Source organism: Pungitius pungitius, chromosome 2 (genome assembly GCF_949316345.1).
Source record: "Pungitius pungitius chromosome 2, fPunPun2.1, whole genome shotgun sequence".
NCBI classification, from domain to species: domain Eukaryota; kingdom Metazoa; phylum Chordata; class Actinopteri; order Perciformes; family Gasterosteidae; genus Pungitius; species Pungitius pungitius.
This window is the reverse complement of record NC_084901.1, coordinates 15,497,141-15,522,140: the sequence shown is the minus strand read 5'-3', so window position 1 is coordinate 15,522,140 and position 25,000 is coordinate 15,497,141. Positions and strand designations below refer to the sequence as shown.

General features: G+C 43.4%; 1 protein-coding gene across 2 annotated transcripts in view; it reads left to right on the top strand.

The window, feature by feature from the left end:
• Positions 1-25,000, top strand: part of fstl5 (follistatin-like 5) — a 102,594-nt gene that overhangs the window by 38,047 nt on the left and 39,547 nt on the right. For both annotated transcript variants that reach the window (XM_037460564.2, XM_037460562.2), the window contains exons 5-6: positions 16,118-16,314; positions 19,355-19,475. In XM_037460564.2, coding sequence (XP_037316461.2) covers positions 16,118-16,314; positions 19,355-19,475 — 318 coding nt within the window. The remainder of the gene's footprint in view (positions 1-16,117; positions 16,315-19,354; positions 19,476-25,000) is intronic.

The following is a 25,000-nucleotide window of genomic DNA, read 5'->3' as shown; positions in this document are numbered from 1 at the left end:
GTTATCTCTAACATTCTCTGTAGATGCAAAATGTAGGTCATTTATATAAAATACACTATCAAATAACATAAGAGCACGTGCAATTTTAATTTAACATCTTACACATCTTTCATTAGCACAAATAACCTCGTTGAACCCATGATTTATTTATATATAATATTGTATCACGTTGCATGTCGTCAACCATCAGAGGACTGAAACCTTATCGTGAAGCTCAAAAGGCTCCGTTTGCAGGAGGGAGCAGGTGGTTGTGGCAGCGTTCATATTTCCCCAGAGGAGGATGACTGCTCCCTACCATTGATTGTATAAACACACCAATTATTTTTAGTCTCTGGATACAGGGCCACTCTCCCTTTTTGTAAAGCGAGAACCGGGATTGTTGCAAACTCTCACTCAGCATATTCATAATATTCACAAGTGATTCGACAGGTTTTTTTCCCGGCTCAATTGTTCACTTCTTACGCGACTGGGAACCACTTTGGCTCCGTGTCATGTTGCTGATGAAACCTTCTCGTGGTCGTCCTCAGAGGGCGTTTCAGGTGCGACATGCTGGGACTCTGACGTATCTCCCCGCAATCTGCCACGGCTGAAATGTTCAGTTTAGTAGAATAAAAGCTCACTGCGGAAGAGGTAAATATGTTCAAAATGTACATTGAAATCAGCCTTGAAAGAGCGGCGCCGTGGCCGCGGCGTCCTGCAGAGCGGCGGCCCGAGGCGGGACGGCGTGGAAAAGCCACTGGTAACAATGAAATAGCATCTGTTTCATCCCGATCACGGGAAAAGGTTCAGCTCAGTGATACGGGCCCGGCGTCAGTCGTGATCAGACCCCCCCACCGCTTCATCGACCAGTCGGCATCTCTCCGCATGCAGAGTGGGATATTGGGCCGATGTCAGGCGATCAATATCAGATCAACAGCAGCCGAAGGAAGCTCTTTTTTTTTTTTTCCTTCACGTCATCTCATCACCCCTGTCGCTGGGCCCAGACCTTCTTTCTTTTCACGGTGCCGGATATAAAATCAATTTCTCATTGGATGAGAGTGCCAGGGAGGGGACACGGGGCGCCGTTACTAATCTCTGCCCAAGGCATTGTTTTCTTCTCTACACTTTTAAATGTAAAAATACATCTAATCGGAAATTACACCAGCGTTTGCCGTTTTAAGTCTTTACACAGGAAAACAGAGGGGTCGCCTGGATACTACACGGCCTCAGGGGATTTGTTCTTTGTTTCAAAAGGGAACAAGAGGAACCGTGGAAATCAGAGGAAATAGATCATAAGTGATTGAGCTCACAACGGAATCTTGATGTGATTATGATTTGGGGGTCATTAGTGGGAGGAGTGGAATTGGCCCTTGATGGCACGTTAAAAGCGTCACTTCAGATGCAATCTCGTTATCACAGCATACAAACGAGTATCCCTCAGTTCAATATTAGTTATTATAGTGATGGTGGAAGGATATTCACTCAAAAGGGGCCATGGGTCAAGGGTCGGGACCAGTGGGACCAGGGGAGGCGGAGGGAGTCTGTTGGTCTGTTCACAACAAAGGATCAACTGCCATGAAACTTCCACAGAGGATGGAGGTCTCATTATAATAATTGTCCTCATAGCACTGTTTTGTCACATGTTATTTGTGTTGCCGCGTCATCACTCGTTGCAGCATTTCAAAGCACGAGGTAGAAAATATGTGTTTGAGTGTTAAAGCGGCTCATTGCTCTATTTCTGTTTCAAGTAACCAGGTTTTATAGTTATATATGAACACGTCGGCCGTTGATTTCTTACATTACAACCTTCCTATAGCACTTTTAAACTCTTGGCAATGTTCACACCTGATGTGAGAATTGCAGATTCTTCCCACCAAACTTTCCTTCCGCAATTTAATGCAGTGAGGAGAAAAAACACCCTACTGTAAAGTCAACTTGTTTGATGAATACAGCACGCAAGTGTCATTTGAGGGGGGAATGCATCATATTTGCACCTACAAACAGGTGCAGAAACCTTAATAAAGCCATCCCACCATTACAGCCGCATACAGTCTTCCCTTGTTCAGTATATTAAACCGGTTGTATTCCTTTTGTCCTTAGGCTGTTAAATGTGGGACACGGTGCAATAAACTGTCAATGGCCAATGGATGATAGGCCGGTTCCACTAATACTTCCCTTGCTGTTGATCCATGTGTGTTCCATGGATCTAAATTTCTCCACAGCACAACTGCTGATTAAACACTAACCCCCCGACAATGGAAAAACAAATGTTTAAGTTACACTCCAAAGTGCGTTTCACAACCATTGACACGTTTGGATTCCCTACTGATCTCACACACATTCCACATTCTACTTTGAAAGTGGAAATAGGGCTGCGGGACATTCTCATTATGAAGTGCTATTAGTTAATTTTTTAAGAGACACTGTGAAATTGTACCATTATCCCCTATATCGAAATCGTCTCAATGAGACGGAGTATCACACGAGTCCAGAGGATCACATGAGCTCTGAGGAGATTCTGCTTTGTATCAATGTGACGGACAGACAATTAGTCCCTCCGGGCAGCTCCCGAAATGATTGCTTTTGATCTGACGTCCCGTCGCTGGTTCTGGTACCAGCTGGATGGCTGCGTGTTGGAAATGGACAGGCTTTGTCAGCCCGGCACTCTCTGCTTCACGCCATCTTTGGAGGACGGGATAACAATGACAGCCACGCGTGGACCCGAGGTTTCTCATTAGCGCCGGTGGAGAGCATGTGACCCACCATTTACCCCTCGCACTGCATGGCAACTTAACCGGGATGGGATCTGATTGAAAATTAACTGGTGCACAAAAGCCTGTCCAATCTGGGGAGGGAAATGTGTTCACGAAGGCGAGCAATCTCTGCAGTTGCCACGAGCGGAGACAATCAGGGCTGCTAAGGTGGCGGCACATAAAGCAAGTGGTTTCAGCGCTTTCAGCACATCCAATTACCTGGAAGATCATACATTTAGAAAAACCTTCAGACATTTGGCTCCAAATAAATCTTCTGTGCCGGGGCTTCGCTATTTCTTTATTTTTTATTTACTACTTACTGTGTGCTGCCACTGCATCATTTACTTTATTATTGCTTCAATGGTGTTGGGGAGCACAGACGGAGGGTTTAGATGAGATGTGATGTGATTCAATACTGGGATGAGCAGACGGTGTTGGATGACACCTTTATAAAGCAAAACGACCTGCGGACTTTTTTAGTTGCATAGAAGTTCAAAAGTCTCTAAAGAGAAACCAACACATACTCAAAGTTTGTGAAATAAACTGCTTAGTTGCTATACTGTAAAATATGTAAGTTAAGCATCCCTTCTTTAACAGGATATTAACACACCTGACGCGATAGATTATACATCTTTTTAATCACGGTAATAGTTTTAATCATCAATGGGTTGCTGAGTTTTCAAGTACTGTCAAAATGTGATTGATGAGTAATGACCGGGAACTTTGAATAGCACTTTCATAATTACAACGCTTCAACAGCTCGGCTTCCTGTAGCCCTACAGTCACAGCTTCTTTGAACGGCATCATCTCCCGATTCCACCGTCTCAGCTTCCCGTAGTTCATCTTCATACTGTTTGTTGCTACTACCATTGAATCAGCTGATTGTTTGAGCTCTAAATTGCATCGATAGTGCAAATACACTGTGTGCATTAGAGCTATATACATTGGAGGAGATAAATAGTTCAAGAAACAAACGGTCTATAATAGTAATACATTCATTTGCATTTCATTGAGGGGAAATAATGACTTGATCCCTAATCTAAGCAGCAAGATTCCTGGCTCTCACAAACCAAAGAGCCATCTCAGGAAGGCAGGGAAACACAAAAGAAACTCAAAATTACCACGCAAGATCTCGCCTCGCGGGGTGTCATTGATCATGACAAAGGTGACGCATCAGCCCAGAGCTGCACGGTGGAGGAACTTGTTTATGATGTCGACTGATGACAGTTGGGAGCGCAGTCACCAAGAAAAACATTGGTAACACAAAACGCCGCAATGGATTCAAAGCCTGCAGCGAGGTGCCCCCGCGCTCGAGAAGCCACAAGACAGACGTGTCTGCAGTCTGCCAATGAACACCTGAATGATTCAGAGAAGCCTCGGGGGGGGGGGAGGTGATGATGAAAATCCAGCTCTTTGTTATCCACTCGACAACATGACCTTTGTGCTTGACACCGGTTGCTCCAACGAGTCACGTTTTGTTCAGGGGACCAAATGCTTATTTCCCCAATTCAAATGCAAATCAACGTTCATTTCTTTGTCCTGGGGACACTTACAAAACCAGCAAGGGAACAAATCATTTCATCCTATATATACTGTTTATGCTTCTGAAAAATGTTGTGCAATTTGGAGTGTAAAATGTGTTGATAGGATTGGATGTAGATTAAGAGAAACTACTCATTTCTGTTTTTTTCCTAATCACTGAGATGGAAAAATCAAAAGGAGTTTGACTTCGCTGGAGGCTCGTCCCTCACGGTCCATCTGTCAGAGTCAATCCCAGGATGTCATTTTTATCCAGTCCACTTGGATAAATATGTACTATTGATATGTAGCATTTCATTTCATAACAAAGCAGCCACACATAATGAAGAACATCCAGGCCGTCTCTGTAGAGGAGCTTTTTGAACTTCAGTGCTTTTGTTGCCGGCTGCCTCCCTGATCAAACTCTTTGTGGACCGCTCCCCTGGGCTCTGCCTAGAAAAACACGCTCGCACAGCATCCGGCCTCCAGAGACCCTCTGCTTTGGCGATGCGTCTCTTCTCCCCGCCCCCCCCCCCTGGAGGCTTCCAGTGAGAACACCTGGTGTGACTTTCTGAACCTCCTGTGGGCTCTTTCTTTCTTTTTAATGACTCTCCGGTGACCTCCCTGAGAGACCTGGCGTTGTCATCGACACCGGAGCCAAAAAACAAGCTCCCCCATTAAAATCCAGACCCGTTGGATCATTAAGTCTGCAGGGCCCATCGTCAGAGGCGGAATCGCTGAAGTCCTTGGTCGTCGGGATCTGCTCTGACGATTTGCTCCAACACAAAACGCGTCTTGGAGGTTAACCTCAGAGTATTTTTCTAACACATTCTTATTACCAGTTGAGGAAATACAGCATTGAGGCTGTGGCAACTGGCTGAATGTTGAATGTTGGATTCAGCCGTGCTCAGGGCGGAGCAGATTAATGTTCCAGTTCAATCTAGGGCAAAAAAAGCTCATCACCATCTCAGAACATGAGAATAGACAAAAGCAAGGTACTTCTCTGACTATGACTACCGTTCTTGGAAAGGTTTGAGCAGAAGAACACATAAACATAAACAGCGTTGTGACATTACAACGGAACTAAAGTTTGTTCACTTTTTTCCCATCGATTTCTTTTCACCTTTCACTCCATGACACATGTCACTGAATACACGGCACCACTGGCCTCCCTTATTATCGCTGGATGGAGAGCGATGAAGCAGCAACACGGTGCAGAGGCGTGACACAGCTGTAGGGAAAGGCAGGAGCCAATTTGTTAATAACTGATGTGGTCACGGAAAATTCAGAGCACAATGATCATCACTCTTTTTTTTTCCCGTCTCGGCTCGCAGGAATCGGCTCTTCTATTACAAGCGCCTGGAAGGACGCGCTGGGGACGGCAAGTGATTGACCAATAACACAGATTGGATTAGGAGGAGAAATGGAAACTATGATGAGGGTGAAACGTTGTGTCGCGGGCGGATCAAAACCCCTACACACCTGTTCACATTCAAAAATCGCCTTTCTCTCGCTTTCTCACACTTACCGTGCGACTAAACATATCCAGGGTTACTCCCGAAACGCATTTGGGAGGGATTCGTCTCGCTTGGTGCTATGGATGAAAAGGCAAGATGACGTATGTGTTGTATGTAACTTTGTTAGCACCGCTGCAGCCTGAACATTCTCCCAGCGTGCGTCAAAGTTTAATCCTTTAATCTGTGGAGCCAAATCCAGCTCAAAAGTTTTGTTCATTCAAAAAAAAAATGTGAACCTGAAAGTTTAAGTTTTGTTGTTGAACATTGAGAAATACAACACTCTATTCAAAATAAAAAAAAATTCGAGTTGAATATAGTTTTGACACACTTTATTTATTTTTTTCATTTTTCACTATTTTTTGATTTTTAATTTTCAAATTCAAAACTTTTTCTTGCAGGTTCAATTTTTTTTTTTTTCAGATTCTTATTTTTATTTTGAGAACCAAACTTTTGACCTGGGTTTGGCTCCATATTCATCCTGCCCACCGACGTTGGTCTGTGGAGAAAAAGATAGACGAAATAATCTGGCATTTTCCAATCCAACACATGTAGTATACGAACGCTTACATGCGTCGGGATAAATACAATTACAGAAGGGATTTGGAGGCAAAAGTTCACCAACTACCTCGTTGTTATTTCAGACTGTTTGTTCCTTCTCCTTCCTCCTCCATGCTTTTGTGAAGGTAACATCAAACGTTAACTAGAGACGGTGGTTACACTTCAGAATCTTTATGTCTCGGTTTTTATTGTATCGTGATCTCGCTTAAATGCATTTCTTCTTTATCTTATGTTTTTTATTTCGTTGTGTTCAATTTGCAGTTGCAGAGGGAGAATATTTGTTTATTCGAGGACACAGAGACAACACCTCCATAAATTGCTGGTATGAAGACAACATTAGCACATTAAAACATGCCTCATCCAAAGCAGTGAGAGATTTACGTTGAGTATGTTTGCTTACAGAAAATAAAAAATAGTGCTTTATATATTACTCGTTGATTCTAAACATATGAGGAGGGGGGAATATTCCACACACAAAAGTACAAAAAGAGGAATGGCATACAGTTACCATTATACTGTTTTGATTACATTTTGTTCCAAAGGCCCCATTTCTCCGTATCTTTCTATAAATAAATATGTAACCATGTGTTTATTCTTAGCAAAGGAGGAACCCTTCAGGGGTGCTCGTGAAAATATATTGAGTTCATTCAGTGTATTCTGTGTTATTTTGATGGTTCCTCAGCAGCACTCAGTCGATACACCTCAGGCTTACCGTATTCATGAAAACAATTAGCAGCAGCTGCTTTGCCCTGTACTGTGAAAAAGATGATTGTGGCTTGCTTTATTGTAGGTGAGATGGCAAAAGTTTGTCTCCTCTCAGTCATGATTTGAAGAAAGTGTAAAGAATGTTAAGCCCTCTGAAGCTAATTTGTCATTCAGAGTTATACAAAATCAATTAAGTTGAATTAAATTGAGTTTAAAGGTCTTTATCACAAGGTCTCGGAATAATTGAGTAAAAGAAAACCACCTTCTCTTTCTGAACATGGACCATAACCTTAATTAACAAATGACAGTCTAATCTATTATCCATTACCACCATTTTAAAAGCATTGAGCACCAAACAAAATACCACACAAGCATTATAAATATAAGACATACACAGAGGTGCAAGCCAAAGTGGGATATCTGTGTCAGGTAGAACAGTAAAATAAACAGGAAAGATATTGACAATGAACAATAAACACGTTTTTTTTTCCTTGAACCAACGGACTGAACTAGCAGCAATCAAAAGGGTGAATATAAAAAAACAAGCACAAGAGAATTCTAAATATTACATAACGACGTTGTGCTGCATGGATTTGAGAGGCAACAAGCTCATGAACATGAACATGAAGGACATGTTTGGACTAAATACGTGAGGAGAACCTGACTATACCAATTATTTTTTCTTTACAACACATTTCCCTTGCAGAAGTTGCATCTTTTTATTGCTCAAAAGTAACGCAGAGCGGTTTGCACTCTCCTAGACGGGGAAGTGGTGTGTTTGATGGACGGGTTTATTAATAGCTGCTGCTCGGCTTCAAAGCATCCTCTACTCATGTTCATTATGTGCTTTAAATTACCAATTATTCCATCAGAGGCGTGTGCACAGGACCGGGCCACACATCCCAAACAATCATGTGACAAATTAGCCAATTAAACATCTCTGATGTTCCTCCCTCCCTCCTTGTGCGGGTTGGGTGTGTGAAACTGAGCAATCATTGTGTTGATGTTCACAAGATGGCTTTGTGAAAAGGATGAGAGTTAATTACAAACATAGTTAAAAGAAGATTAAACTGAAAAAGAGATACAAAAGCTCAGGTTCAGGTAAATACTTCCCATTTCTTACAACACATTTGTACAGTTTCAACTTCTTCCAGCACTTTCCATGCAGCAGTTGGGGGTTGAACGCTTGAAATGGGTTCCGACTTCTCCAACTCTTTTTCTTTTTAAATTATTTTTATAATTTATTGGTAACTCATTAATGCTTACCCTTAAGAATTGTGTTTATTTTGAGTGAATGGGTTCAATAAACATTTTTGCAGTCTGCATTCTATCTCCACACCATTGTTTTCTTTACAGATGCCTTCTCAATTGTCCTTTGAGGTTAAAGAAATATAGACACTTTCCCTTTTTCCTGTGAAATGGTGTTCATTTCATTGCTCTCAGCCTTCTTTTGTCTCCACCTTCTCCATCCTGGATATCAAGCCTTTGAACAATTTGCTGAAATAAACGCAAACACTAGCTGCCAACGTGGCTTAAAGCAGTGCGCTTCATGAGTAAGACGCTACACGGAGATGGAGAGGAGAGACGAGAGCGCGCTGAAGGAGGGTCGACTGGGTTGCAGCAATGTGGGCGTTTTCTAATATCAAAGTGTTGACTTCGTTCTATGTATAGCACATCCCCTCTCACCCAGCGACGGACCCAACGCGTGATTTTTAGCTTGCTGGACAGTGAGCAATGGCTCTCTTATTAAGGAAGGAAAGGGCAGAATTGAGAGAAAAAATGTCTCTGTAATGTATGTTGAAGGTCATGTTTTTAATTGGCCTGAGGACAGAAGTCTCCTCTTAACAATGAGCAGCATAATGGAAAATAGAAAAAAAAACTGGGCTTACAAAGACATCCTCTGGAACATCCGAGTATCTCAGCTCTTATTCCGACATTCTTCAAGCCGGAACAACAACTCACAAAACAACGACTTTACGAAGCAAAGCTCGTGAACACAGTCTCAAAAATGACTTGCAACTCTGGAAAAGGCACCGTGTGAGAAGCACCTGAACGCACCGCTGCTGCTTTCCCTGAATGGCGAGTGACATTTGATGTTTTGTTATAGTTTTCTTTACAGTTCTTTGTTTGTGTCCAGCAGAGACTTTGAGAACGTTAACTGGCGGTTAACGTTCGGCGGTTGGCAGTTGTTTCTTTCAAACATCCCCCCCGAGTAAGACGACAAAATAAGTTAGTTAATCTATAACTATGAATTATTCTGTAAAAACATAATAGGATCAGCTACATTTTTGGTAAAAAAGCAGTGAAAGGCTAACACAGTTCAACAGAATACATTATTGATCAAACTTCTGAAAGTTCCTCTGATATTTGAAGTCGTTTAGCCTCTCTGAGTCTCTCCGGATTGGAAAATGGCTCCAGGTAAATGTTCAGTGAAGCCTCCTCTTTGATTCAAGCCGAGGGACTTTTCCCTCTGATTGCGTCTTTCAGTTTAAATGTGAGTCCTTCAAACAGCTGAAGTGACTGAGCTGGCTGCCAATATGGCAAATTACTCAATACATCAGAAAAAAAAAAACATTCCAAAATTCCCGACAAAACCATCAGTAAGAAAAATGTCCTGGACACAGAAGAAATGATTTAAAAAAACAGCTGACATGGACCTGTTTACTCCCCCCCGCTGACGTTCAAAACGCACTTCAACAAATAACCAAGATCGATGGAAATTAAGAGACAAAACAAAATGATATGTGAGTGCTGAAATAGCAGCAGATGAATGTTTGTAAAGCTGAAGCCTTGATGACTCGACCAGTGAAGGACGCTGCAGATCTGAAGGAATCCTGCAGGTGCTCAAACTGGCTGATGGGGTTGTGTCTGTTTAACATAATGCGAGCGTGCGGCCGACTGTTTACCCTACAAACGTTTCTCAGGCTCATCAATTAAACTCGCCGGTCCCAAGTAAACACGTTGAAATGCAGAAGCAAAGATGCAAGATGAGGAGGACAGCTAGTTAGTACTTCACAGTCCGGATTCCACGTGAGCCAAAACCGCAGGGTTAGTGTTGCAGAGGCAGATTATTAGCCAAGCATTAGACTCTCTGGGTCACATGACACATTTACGTTCCTTCTGAGTGCTGAGATGTCGTGATGTCTGTTTGTTCCATACTGAGAAACTCATTTTTACACATTTGTCCACAAAGAAAATATTTTTTGTAAGAGTTGAAAATACGTAATTTGAAGAACAACCACAAGTAAAAAATCCCCACTTGTTTTTGTTTTTTTGCCAAATTTCTGTCTTGAATTAAGAATTAAGCATAAAATAGCAGCATGTAAAGTCTTCCCAGCCGTTTACATTCACTGACACCACGGCCCTGTGAGCCGCTGTACGAAGCGTTAACTCGGGAATATCACATTTTATTTTTCTTTCGTCAGGAGCAAGAGCTTTTAGATTTACGATGTCACGAGGTTTCATTTACCTCCCTTTTCCCTCTGCAGTTCTAACGCGTCTATTAATCAACGTATGCCCCATCTCTGCATTTGAAGGCTGGTTCTTTTTTAAAAACAATATTTCCCTGCAGCTCTGCTGCGGCTCAAGTTCCGACCTGCAGCAGTGTGTCGATTTCCGATGTCACTACCCAGGTGTGTTCATCCCCTGGGTCACTGTCCTCCATCATAACCAACAATACCTGCCAAGGACGGAGTGGGCTCCATGCAATCAACTCCACTGGGATCAGATTTAAGAATATCTCAGTCAAGAAGGGCTGGGCGGTACCGGCCGCATATCACAGCTTTTTATTGTATGACAGGAGCTTTATGAAGGACTTTTACAAGACGTTTAAAATGTCCCCGCAGCGTGCTGTTTGGTGTGAATTTGTCAATCTGCCATTTATTTAGCTTTCAGTTCCATTAAAAAGGCACTTGATCCATTGGATCACATCACATTAAGGATGGGATAGGATCCGACACAGAGGTTAAGCCCACTTAAGTGGAACTGGTCCAGTTTGATGGTGCTGTAGTGTTTTGTAGCAGAAGGCATCTGGGGGGGGGGGGGGGTGAACTTCTTTTAGAGGGAGATTTTAAGGCTGTGAAACACCTCTGGAGGCTTCTGTCAGAGCTCAGTGAAGAAGACGAGGGCGGCAGGGGCAAATTGGACAAGCGGGAAGAGGTTGTGGGAAAGGCTCCTGGATGATAATGATCCCCTCCAAGGTGAGATGGGAGACAGGTGATACATCAAAGATGAAGACATGAGGAGCAGCAGCAGCAGCCGCCCAGCAGGGTGGGAGGCAGAGAATCCCATCTGCATCCGAGGAGGAAGCGAAGGATTCTGTCCTGAGCCGTTTCCAAAATACTTCCAAAAAACTGCTTTCTAAAAAAAAATGGTTTTACGAGTCGTCAATAAATGTTACATAAATAATCTGGGACACTTGTTGCAGATGTTTGGCCACTCTTCAAATGCTGTTTGTGTTTGATACATGCAAATTAACGTAAGCGACATAACAACTGGTGACAATGTGGTTTGTAGAAGAAGTAATACCAGCTCCAACACACTGGATGTGCACACGCACATAAAAGAAAACTGCATCTCCATGACAACGGAGCGCTTTGTGAGGTGCTTCGCGCCGACGCACAGCTCTGGCAGACCGAGACCAAAAGTTTCCTTCCGGACTTTGAAGGACCAGAAGTCGGTCATCTTGTCACCCAGGAAGGAGCGGCATGGGAGGAGTTTTTCCACTGCAGGTCCGGTCGGGCGCCGCCCCAGTGATGCCTCTAGTTGCTCTTAAAGAAGAGAGGAATCGCTGACCTCTGGTTTGGTCGTAACCCAGAGGTCACGCCATGCTGTCTCCGTGTGATGTGAGCCGTGGCAGAGTTGGGAGAGCTGGGGGGGGGAGTCAAGCTCGGTGGAGCAAAGATGCGACAGTTTCGGCGGAGTGGACTCCGGTTGTTCCGCTGAGCCAGCTTTTCCTCACATATATAAAGCAGTGGTGCTTTTAGAAGGGGGCAGGCGGAGGAGGAGGGCTCACCCACAGATTCAGCCTCGGTGGACGCGATGGATGAGGTTTGCCTTTTTTTATCTGTGACTTTTCAACCCGCCCTCACTCCCAGCGCTGCAGGCCCATCTATAATCTCTCTCTCCGCTTTTTAGATCGACCTCGATGGCTTCTCCTTGCTGTAATAATTATTTAAAGGTGTTGGATCTCTCTCTTTAAAATGGACCCTGGATGCTACAGTTTTTTTACATTTTCTATCCTGTAATGGTTGCAGGGATTCAATCAGCTAAAGGTGAAGCCTTTTTGCAATTTAGAGCGCAGCGATTGGGAGAATCCCCTTTTTGTTATAGCTCAGTACAAGCCGCTGCATGGGATTTTCTGCTAAAGTCGCATTAAAACTATAGTTTTGTAAGATTAAGGTTAGAGTCTGTATCAACCAATTTATTTTTCTCACATCATCATTCATTCACAAAAGCAGCATGTTTTTTTTTCAAATAATTTCACCAGAATCCGACACCTCGCGTACACTGGCCATGTAAAGACAGATGTGCAGCGACAGCTGTCTATAAAGAACCCTGCATTGAGTTTATTAGCAGTTATGCACTTAAAGCAAGTGAAATGTGACGCTTGTTGTTTGCAGAGGTGTCAAAAGTATTCACATTCATTACTCAAGTAGAAGTATAGATCCAACCACAATCAAATTCACGCAATCCCAACGGCGCTATTTATCCGGATAGTTTTTTGTGTTTCTGAACGGTGACAAGCCGGAAAACAATCCGAAATGAAAAAGTAACGTGGCGATTTTTTAAATGTAAGAAGTAGAAAGTACAGATATTTGCGCGAAAATGTAAGGAGTAGAAGTAAAAAGTCGCCTGAAAAATAAATACTCAAGTAAAGTATAGATACCCCAAATTTCTACTTAAGTACAATAACAAAGTATTTGTACTTCGTTACTTGACACCTCTGGTTGTTTGCGAGGCAGTTGGAACCTGTATTTGATTTAAATATTGTCCATCCGTTGTGAACTGCAGGTGCGACGTGCCCACGTAGACAGCCTCTGGCTCCGTGTTCCTACCATGAAGCAGCAGGTCTTTGCACTGTGTCATTCCAATTAAAGGACCACCTGTTTGTACCCCTCCTATTAGCCGTGGTATAAAAATACCACACAGATGGACAAGCTTTCAGCCAAATGGTTATAGTGCTGCTTGGACCGGCCTTAGTTTCCACTTTATATCGGTGGCACTTATAAGAGCACCTCGCTGATTTCACCTCGCGCCGACTTGTAGAACAAACAAAAAAGGCTAAATGTAGGAAATCCAAAGTTGTATGCATCTTATTCTTCTATGCATCAGTATAGCACAGACTGACATGCATTATCATGTACGCGATTATTCAGCGATGCCTTCAAGGTCTTCTTTTATACCTGCTACCTGCTATACCTTGCTGAAGATGCGGAAAAGTTGTCAACGATAAAAATAAAGACGACCTTTACTGTGCCAAGCAGGGTTTTACACAATTTGAAACAAATATAGATCTAAACGTAGCTTTGCAGTGGAATAACCAATCTCTATTCGCTGCTGTTCTGTTTAAAGAAACGCTTTGCCCTCATTGGACGAGTCTGACTCTCTGACGTGCATTTCCATCCAGGAGGGGACTTGACCTCCACATTATGGGAACGGTTCAAGGCAATTAACAAGAGGAAATGGCTGAGCTCGGTGGAACTTTGGCCAGTCGCCTGCCACATACGGGGGGGGGGGCATGTGACCAGGGGTGTTCGTCACGGAGGAAGGTCACCGAGCAGCCGAAGCGAAACGACCACTCTGATGTCCTCCGTGTGCTGTTACCAAGCAGTGTTAAAAGAATAATACCACCTGGCGTTAAATCACACCACATTCTGACTGAAAGGCACGTCGTCAGATTAACAGCCCCGATGAAACGGTACTATTTCACAGTGCAGTGAGAGCGATGGTGAAATATTGAGTGTATAAACTGCTGCGAGTGGATTAAAAAAAAGCTTCCTTCTCCACCTTTTGGCCCCCAGGGAAAATGTTGCGCGCTTCGTTCCTGAACGATGTTGACTGAAGCAGCGGCATAATTAAGTGGTACGGTGTAACACACCTAGCTCTCTTTCCACAGTGTTTATTCAGCTTGTAATGGGATGTTGGCGTTGGTAATTGTGGGAATATTTCTCCGGATGAAATTGTCCATGATAGCACGGGCACGGGTTTATTTCCGATTTTGTCATTTAGTGACAAACACTAAGTGTGTTTGCAGTTTGACATTTGTGTGGCAAATGCAAATCCAAGCCGTGGCTCTTGAGGTTGTGCCTAACTTCAAAAACGAGAAACGTAAATCTGCTAATTTGTATCATTATCATTACCGATAATTACCGATAATACGCATTCATGCTTTTTATTATATCTTTTAAATGTGAAAGTGAAGATCTGACATACCTGCAGGGAACAGGTTTGCAGAACGTTGTGGGCTGCTGCTATACTTCTCCAAACCCAAAGTCGGACCATTCAAGAACCCGACCTGTCAATCTGGCCTCAAACCAAATCTCTCTCAGACTTGATTGATTCTTGCAGCCATTATGTCATTAATGCTCACTCTTCCCCGTGCAGACACGTACGCTTTGGATACTCTGGGATGGGGAGACTATAATGTGCGTGGACAGCTGCAAATGTGCTTGTGTGTGCGTGTGTGTGTGTGTGTGTGCAGGCTGCTTTGATGCCGCTGACCTTCGTGTCCCCCAGTTACGCCAGCAGCCATTTATCTTTTATTCATTCTGCCATTTGTGACCAAGGCAGCTTCTGCGGCGCTGACGCTTGTCAAAACCGAGCCGGTCCCCCGACGTGCGGCGCGCTGCATCTGCTGATGCAGTTTCCTCTGCACACACACACACACACACACACACACACACACACACACACACAGAGGGAAGTCAGTGAGGGAGGGGGTCCACAATGTAGACATTCCTTGATTTGACGAGAACTGTGCTTGTTGCAGTGCAACCCTTGTGGTTAAAAAAGGCAGAAGCCGATATATAGAGGAAACATCTTTTATTATTCTGCCAAATATGAAAAATATAATTTCTGTTAACAAAATACATAACATTTAATTTGAGATATTATAAGAATTTTGTGAGCTTCTTAGTTTCGATGAACACTTCCACTTCAAATCCTCCAGCTGCAGATGCAGAAACACACTTTTCTTCACTCACGGTACTAAATATTTCAATGGCAGCCGATCGAGATTTGACATGTTTGTACTTCACGAGGTCACGCGGTTGCGATGAAATGGGCTCGATGGTCTCAGCGGAAGCTCGTTGATTTCGCCCACAGTGTTTGGAGAGCTCCTCTCAGCGTCTTCTGCCCCCCTCGTTGAAACGCTCCCTGATTGCTCAAGTCGTTTCCGCCGAAAGGAAAGGAAAGGAAAATGAGAAGAGAAGCGAGACCCAACGCAACCCGGCTAATGACGTTTGGTCTTCTGGCTGATTCTGATTCTGCTTAACGAGTCCCCCCCCCTTCCCCCGTCTGTTACCTTCCACACCCTCTGAAAGCTTGAGAAGCACCACCCGGGAGGAACAAAGTTGTTCGGCGGGTTGCTCAGCGCCCCGTAACGCAACCGTTACCCCGACGAGGAGTGGATGCGACGCATGTCAGCTCCAGTCATTATTTTGCTTTTGCCTTGACTCTACTCTCCGACTCCTTTGATGGCGGATTGTAAATGCAACGCCGTCGTGTTTTTTTGTCGTTGAGGCGGCTGACACTGTTTGTTCTGCCCTCGGGGAACGAATGAAGCTCAGCGTCTCTTTTTGTGATTCAAACAAAAATTAATTCCAACACCTCTCCTTGTTTAATAAATGCAGGCTGTTGTTTTTTCCCAGGTACTAATTAGCTGACTTTTCACACATTTATATGCTTTAAATAAAGTTTGATTTCAGCAACGGGGAGTAATTGGACGTCTTTATTTAATAGCTGCTTGTAGACGGCCTGTTAAAATTTTAAATCATTTTAGTGATCCAAGCAAGCAACAAAAAGACAACCATCCTCTCAGTTTATTCTAAATATTCTGCCTCGCCCCTTTTATATTTTTCTCCCCAGACGATAACTGCAGACTGAGCGACTACCGGCGGCTGAAAACCAAGATTTTGGATTTGCACGACAAGCGGTACATGGGGTCTAAGCTCCACGGGGCCCACAAGGACAACATGGCTGCCAGGAAGCAACTGGTGGACGTGATGTTCAGACGCTTTGACGCAGACAGCAACGGTCAAATAGATGCCAGCGAGCTCTCACAGGTAAGGATGCCCATCGAGGTCGAAGTTACAAAGGAAGGTTAAAGGATCGGTTTGTGTAGCTCAATATAAGTGATCACTAATTTACCTTAGATGGAAAAAGGATGAAACCTCAGGCATCGGAGAGAAGATCCCTCCCCCAGGAGTGAAATGTATACGTCATGTAGACGGAACATAACGGATTTACAACACGGTTGATCTGTGTGATGATGATGATTCATGGAATGATGGTGGTCGAAGCCGAAATAACACCAATGGTAGCAGAGTAACGACGGGTGATGGATGATCCATAATATCAGCAGTGGCGGATACTTTTAGAAATGTGACCACGGTGCAGAAAACGGAGGCTACTTTAATCTCTTTGAAACAAGTCGTGGTGTCGGTTGTACTCTGCCTCCCCTTCCTTCCGCTCGCTGCTTCAGGTGAAACTTTTGAGCAGCACTGAGGTTCACAGGGGCCTCGTGCTCGGGGGGGCTGCGGCCTTTAAAGAGATGCTTTCTGTGACTGCTACGAGGAAGGTAGATATTCTGTGCATAACAAATGACGTCTCGCAGCACCTGAGGACAGATTTGAGACAGAAGTGAGTTAAATGAATGGAAGGGTAAGGAACTGTTCTCGGGTCAGTTTCCCGCTGATCCAGCAGGATGTCCCATCTGGGTCACCTTGGTGCTCTTCGTCAGCGACCCTACGCCCAGCGGGGGGGGGTCTCAATGGATTCATTTAAATATTTTTTTTGTGTTTTGACTTCAAAAGCCTCCAAATAATGCTTTAAAAAACTTTTTGTTGCCATATTTTCACATAATTTACACATTTTTACATGTTTTTACATTTACTCTGCGCTCTGTTCCAGCATGAGAGGCATCAATATTTAGGGATGGAAATGCACAGTCAACTAATCATGTTGTGCTGTGTTTTATGAAATAATATTGTCAGAATGCTCTATACCTGAATTAGATTCCGATTCTCTTTGATTTCATTGTCGAGGCCGTCTGCACGCCATTAACCTCAGCAGCTTGGACTGGACAAATGGGGAATGTTGAAAGGAGATTTATGTAAACGATATTGAACAAAATGAGTGAGCAAACCCTCAAAAGGAGCGTTGCACGAGTCGATCACACCTTTATCAGCAGCTGAAAGCACCGAACCCTGCTGCCCCGAGGCGCCCTTTAGAAATTGGAGTCTTTTCTGCTTTCATTTGCCCCGGGAACAGCAAAACCGTTCTTTTCCTTCTTGCATTTACCATACCTATAATTTGACTACATGCACAATGCTGGAAATGTGACCTTTTATTAACAAAAAAAAAAGTATGAGAAGATTTCCTTTTGTATGGATTAGAAATATGTTATTATTATCGAAAAATGAATTGTCATATGCTCTTCTTTGTCCCTCCAATAAAGTAAAGTCAGAGTGTGTTATTCACCTATCTGAGTGTTTTTACAGTTTACACTTTGAGAATCAGACTGGAGCAAATGTAATCCTCGTCTAGACCAGAATGATATAATTCATTTTGCAAATCTCTGAAAATGCTCTGCGGAGAAAAACCCATCCACGTCCTCCCACCAATGCTTAGCATTTAAGCAGATTCATGTAGAGGGTTTTATTCCGTATCTTAACTCCTCCGCATCTAAATTAAAAGGAAAGTTTCCCAAAGAGGGGACAAACGTGACCTTCAAACTTTGTCCATGAATTTGCAGAGGCTCGGTGTCAGAGCCTGATTAGATTCATGTGGTTTTACACCAACACACGCCATGTGTTTTTACCGGAATGAGTCTGAACTGTTATAAAGTAGGGAAAGCTGTGATTGATCATCAATCAAGCGGCTACAACGCGGCTTACAAATCAAGTACGTGTCAATAAAAGCAAGAAAGGAATAAAGAGGCGAGCACAGTTTTAACTTTCAAAACCATTTCAACTGAAAAATCTGCATAGAGAGATTTGAGATTAATACCGGATCGGTTTCATTCTGCTTTAATTGAGGTTCCTTCAGAAAACACTGAAGAAAACACAAGACAGAAGAAGTAAAATGATGTACTCCACAGCGACACGCTAAGGATGCACCATCACTGGTGCACTGGTCCATTTTGGGCCTGGTCCCCCACGGGGGCGGGGGCGGTGGGGGAAGTGCAGGGATCCGATGCACCAGGCCTGCTGTGCGAAGCCGTCCCTTGTGATCGCTGGTCTGACAGCTGATCGGCCGTGATGGATGTCTCCCTGCGCGGCCGCGCCGAAGGACGCGTGTGTACGACTCCGTCGATGATGAAATCTGCATCGTTGGAGACGTTTTTTTAACCTTCTATTGTGACAAAACTCCAGTTCGGCTGCACCACAGTGACAGCTGAGGCTGTGTGTGTTTCATCATCTTTGACACTCGTCACAGCTCAGATTGGGCTCGTAATGTTGATTTATAGCCCAGAATATTCGGCAGAGCATATTAAGCAAGTACATGCACTGCAACTATTATATTCCTACGATTCAATTAGTGAGACTGTACTGTGATTGTGTAAAATAGTAAAAGTAATGTAATGTTCAATCAATGTTATTATCATTATCTTTTTATTACACTGGAAACGGTTTTAGGCAGAACATTCATAATAAATACTGAAAGCATTCACTTGAGTGCTGTTCTTTGGACCAGTGTTTAGATATTTGATAGAGCCAAGAAGAATGTCATTAACTTTCTACATTCAAAGCTTCTACTAAGGTCACCGAATTCATTCTGAATGTCTGATATTTTATGATGTCGTGAAGAAAAATAATCATAATCATCATAATTAAATCCACTTTGTTTGCTTCATATTCAGCTCCCTTTGTGTGAGGTGCTTGGATTGAAGGCAAATATGTGGATTTAGACTATTGGACAGAAACAAACCTATACATACATTCAGTATCAATCTGTTAGGAATTTGAGACATTCAAGTTAGAAACATCTTCAGTCTATTGACAAAAGCATTGAATAATCCGGGCGACAATGCCGTATTTTTCAATCACACCCGCGAGCACCATCCTCCCATTTTGACCAAACTTTAATGCAATCTCCTTCAAGGTCATCAAGCAAGAAGGGCTGTCCAAGGATGTCTCTGAGTGCACCCTGTTTGACCTGCTGAAGTACAACGACGTCAACGACGACGAGCACCTGACAAAGGACGAGTTCTACGCGGCCCTGGGTGAGTCCGAATGTTTGATAAAGTTTGAGAAGCCCGAACGCCGTCCCTGAGAAATCATCAGTGTAGAATGTGGCAGAGGTGAAAACCACAGAAATCCAACCTTGAATGCACCTCCCATTGTTTCCTTTTCCCTTTGTCACATTTCCCTTTCAGCACACCGAGTGTCATATTGACTGACCTCCTCCCCCCCCCGATGAATGACACCTGTCTCAAAAAGAACAAACCTTCCACGACAAAAAAAAAAGAAGTGCTTTATTTAAGTTTGGATCATTTTCTTTCCTTGGATACAGGGTTCATCCTGGAGTTACACTCTTCAAAGATTGAAACAGCGTTAATTATATAGTTTTAAAAAAGTCGGGCGGGCGGATTATTTACTTTGAACTGCAGCTTGTTGGCGGCGGTACTGTGGCTCTTGTTGTTTTCTCTCTCTTGGGGGGGTGGATAGAGGCGTTCAGCGCGGAGCCGGTGCCAGAAGAAGCGGGTGATGACTAATGCAGGCCTGTAGTTCAAACCCAACTCCTCGTTCCAACGTTCCAGGTCCTGCCTCTGATTCCCTCCAACACACATGGACAAGTTCCCTCCTTTTGTTTGCCCCCCCCTCCCCCCCCCAGCTCCCTTTTCCCCCGGATCTCCTCCGTCTGACACGTTCAGTCGACTCTATATCCATCCGACGGAATACATTCTGACATCCGGCTGGCTCGTCACGTTTAGCGGTGGGCGAGAATTTGTAATCAAGCTCCAGCTCATCAGTCGTTTGTCATTTGAAGCATTTCTTTGAGCAGACAGAAGAGAAGATACGGGGAGAGGGGGGGGGGGGGGGGCATCACGCGTGAATGTGTGGGAGCAAACCCCTTCAGGCAAATCCTGAAAATAATGTAGCCCCGGCCCATCAGCGAGAGCTGCATTTCCTCCTAGATTAAGTTCCCTAAGTTCCCAATTACTTCCTCCTCACAAGGAAACGGGATATTAAAGGAGTTTTATTCAACCCGTCTTTCTCTCGCGCTGTATTATTTATGAATTCAATTCAATCAAGCAGTAATGAACTCTCCTTGTCAACAACTCAGCATGACTCAAACAATCCAACGGGGGACTCAAACAGGTTGCAGTGTCTACTTGGAAAAAACGCAGATGCGCCACAATATGCGGTTTAAACTTATCCGCAGATTGCAGCGCGGCGTTATGCATCCTCCCCTGACGCCGCCCATGATGCAACATTCGGGAAAAACTGGCTGATTGGTGTATTTAATACTCGAAAGCAGTGCTTTCCCAGTGTGTTTTGGTGCAGCTCTTTTGTCACGCGGCCTATGAAACCTTTTCTCTCCGCGTGGTCGACGAGGACTTGAGGCCCCACAGGACATGCGCTCGGTGCCTGTGGCATGAATGCGATGCCACGTTTTTTTCGTTCACATCCTTTTCAGCATCACCTGCGAGTCGTGAAAAGAAAAAAAAAAAAAAAGAAAACTGATGCAAATACCTGGAGCGCCGATCCGAGGGCCGTCCTCGAGTGAGCCAGTTGATCCGGGCGCGTCCCTGCGCACGCTGCGGCTTTGAAGCAAACCGCGGTGAATGCAGAATGAAAGCGGCACCTGTCTGAACGCTCTCCTAATAAGAGCCGCTCGCACACCTTTGTGGAATATTCAAAGTGTGTCAACGATGTTTGTCATGACCGAAGATAACTCTTTAATGGTCATGCATTATTCATTCCTCCGTTGCATGGACCAGAAGGGGGTTGAGAATCAATTTGCTTCAGCTAGCAGTGAGGCAACAGTCTGGCAGAAGTGATGTCTTTTAATTAGATGATGTCACAGATATGAATGATGTCTGCCACGCTACTGATGGTCGGCCCCTTGTCGTCCTTGAATAATTTCGTGAATGATGGCTTAGTGCATCATGGGTAAAACTGATAAAATGTCATCTATCATAAAAAACGTCATTAGCTTTCGGTGGTAGAGTGTCACGATACATCGGGGCATTGTTAGTGAGACATTAACATCAGCCATATAAAGTACACACAAAGCGTAGGAGGAAACCCACAGTGCAATTAAACAAAGGTTCAGTATTTTCCCTCAGTTCTGTTTGTAAAGCTGCAAAATTATTTTTGCATTTCAATAAGTCAAAGTTACTTTTAAATATGTGGCAGGAATAGTTGTGATGTTGTAATCTGAATCTGAATCCAATACTTTCTTCAATGTCCCAGGGTAGAAGGTTGTTGATTCAGTATTATGCAAATAAACCCCAAACTCTATTATAAGTTGGTTGAGTTTCAAGCACACGCTTTCCTTTATTGCATCCAACCAACATTTCTTGACAAATATATTAGCAGATTTGCATTTTCAAAGACTGAGACATTGGAAGAAAGCCATCTTGGTTTATACTTTAAGGGAAGTATCAGAAGTGCAGCAATAGTCCATAGAGGGAGTTGGAATAAGTGATACAGGTGCACAAAAAAAAAAATGATGAAGCCGTGAAATAAAAATCGACATTCGTGATGACTGGAAATGAACTTTCTTCTCACTTTTTACCAGAAGCAGTGGAAAAGGAACCTGGTTGGTTGTATTAGGACTCCATTATTTACCATATCCAGACACTATAAGGGATGATTAGCGTCATGCCAGCGTCCGTTCAAACTTCCCTTTGAAGTCGCTCGGCCCGATGTTTGGATATGCACCTGCTGAACGCCTCTCGACATACTGCTTCACAGACGCCGCGCCTCTCCTTCTTTGACACGCGTGTAAACATCTCATCCCTGTTTGAGAGGCTCCATTTACCTGCAGCTATCACACTCTTGTCCGTCTTGACCTTGAGCGCACTTTTATGACTCATTCCGCCGCGTCTGTCAAATACAAACAGTTTATTTATTCAGTGCGCTGCTCGGCCGGTTTCGCAGTAATGACCTTAACTGTCCTATCAAGCAGAGTGCTGATGCTATTTGTGCTCCACCGCGGGACATACATCAGCCTTCCTTGTTGCGTTTTGGGTGCTATGATATTGATCTAAAACCAGGACAGCTCTTTGCAGAACACAACGGAGACACGGGTCTTTGATTTCTGCTGAGGGTGGACGCCTGGGACGGCTCGTTCGGTCACTCGAGGGACGTGTGGGAAACTGTGAGAAAGACTGTACGGTGATGCCCATGTCCCGATGGACCGGAATATGTCCCGTACGCCCTCGATCCATCCATTAACTCTCAACATTTACTCACACAAAGGTCTCGGCGGTATTCGTACTTTAGGTCTGGGGTTCACAGTTTGGTAGAGAATTTAAACAGAAATCCAGAACGAGAATGTTTATTTAAATATTTTAAATGGTTTCAATGTGCTCTACATTACTTGAATGCAAAATGGCGGCCGTGGTCTTGGGAGTTGCTGTCTTCAGTGAACAAAGCTGTCGCTGGTTGATGTTAGCGAGCACTGCTGCCACCCTGATGGGCCTTAATGAGGGGGATTTTCTCTACACTTTTCTGGTCTGTTCTTTGTTTCATTTCATTCTGCTCGTTGTCTTTTGCTTTAACAATAAGACGGCTGCATCCATGGATTGGAAGTTGGGGGTAATCCCTACATTTGCAGAAAGTTTGCACAGTTGGAAAATAAGTTGACTTACGCTCCCTGCTTCTGTCAAGATTTTAATTAGACATCCACAGCCTGGAAGGCTCTCTCCACTGAGGAGAAACTCTGCTTTTATTCAGCACACAATTAATGGATACTCAGCTTTTTCTTGTCTAAACCCCCCCGCTGAGCGTCCATTCACAGGCGAAAAAGAAGTGGTGTTAAATTGGTTTTTATAATTCATGGTTTATTTTCCAGCATGTGCCTTTTCCTATCTCCGGAACCTATTAGAGAGATTTAAAAGAGGTTGGATTCCTTTTTTTAGTTTGTGATCCTCCGCTGAAGGACAAGGGACAATTTCCCTCAACAGTTCTCGAGGGAGGATTATTCTTGTGCCACTAAAGGGAAGCGACCGCGTGTTTGTCACAACTATATGTTTACGCGTAACGCATGCAGAGCTGTTCATGTGTTTGTTTGGAATGGAACAAATTATGCCACCGCTGTTGTTTAAGACAGTTGAGTTGATTAGCGTTTTATTTGTTCTGGCTGAAATCCATCACTTCACAACTCGGCCTGGTAAACACAAGCAAACTGGTTAAGATGATGCTCAATGAAAATGAATTAGACCAGGATTGTCTCATCAAAGCAAATTCCGGTTGATGGTTTATGTAACAAGATTAAGTGTTACCGTTTAAAAGCTGTTGAACGGAAAGAAAAAAATCATCATCTTTATTTTAAGTGATGTGTTCGGAATTATTTTAAGGAGCGGCCACAACAGTTTAAATTCTACATCTGAAAGATGGACACAATAAATTATGAAAACGTAACTGCCACAACTAAGAGTGGTTTTGACGGAAGAATGAATCTGAAAAAAGTGCTTTTCACCACAGCAGCTTTTACAACATTCCACATCTTCTCCATAGAGAAGTGCCTTTCTCTTTTCTACTTCTCAAAGCGCCAAGTCGGTTTTAATTTGTTTGAAAAAATGAAGAACTGGAATTTGACTTGATTCAAATTTGACTACTCACTTTGGATACTCATAGATGGTTAACGAAAAAGAATCCCCACAATTTCAGATGATCCATTAATTAAATTAGTTGGCGCAAACAAAAAGCTGTGGCTGGTTTCCTATTTCTTCTGCCTAATCTAAGTAGTTAATCCAACTTGAATGAATTTTTCCATATGAGACATCTGGATCAGCATTCTGACTTCGTCATGTTGAACTCAACAACTTCCATTGATACCAACCATCTCGTGCTGGCTTTTTTGCACGGCCAACTGACGTGGCAATTTTTAAAGAGATCCATTGACCTTTCACCTCTGGATATGTGAATGGAAGTTGGTTGAATTGGTAAACACAAGACTGCCTTCACATACATGCCCACTTTATTATTATAATACCATGCAGTTTCAGGCAAAAATGCAGTTGTTTGCAAGCAGTATAAATGTATTTGTTTTACATATTCAGAAAAATAAATTGGGTAAATTGCATAAATCAGAGCCTCCCTTATGCTAAAGTTTAAGGGCTATAATATTTCCTTATTGTTGTAGGATGAAGAGATTTTTCATTAGTTGCTTTCCATAAGGTAGGCGTGATCACATTAATCCAATTAGAGCTCCTCACAGGCTCGGTTGCATGCTAATGCTGGTCGTCCCTCAGGATCTCCACCAACAGCTGCTTTGGAAACAGACTTGAGGCTGATCATGCAGAGGTAAAGCACTCACTAAGGCCATTTGTAAATGTTTAACAGCCATCTTGATGTGAACCATTTTAGTGGGAGGAGAGAGGAAAGCAGGTTATAATTATCCCCTCAACCTCTGCATGAAATTACAATAATACTGCAAAAACTGAACCATGCCATTAGATACTGAAACTAGGCGTCACTGCAGCGTTCCACTCAATCAAAGGTAGTCCCCCCTCCCCTCAAAATGACACCAGAGTTCGAGCTGCAGAGTTTTCCAAGTAAACAAACAAGAATC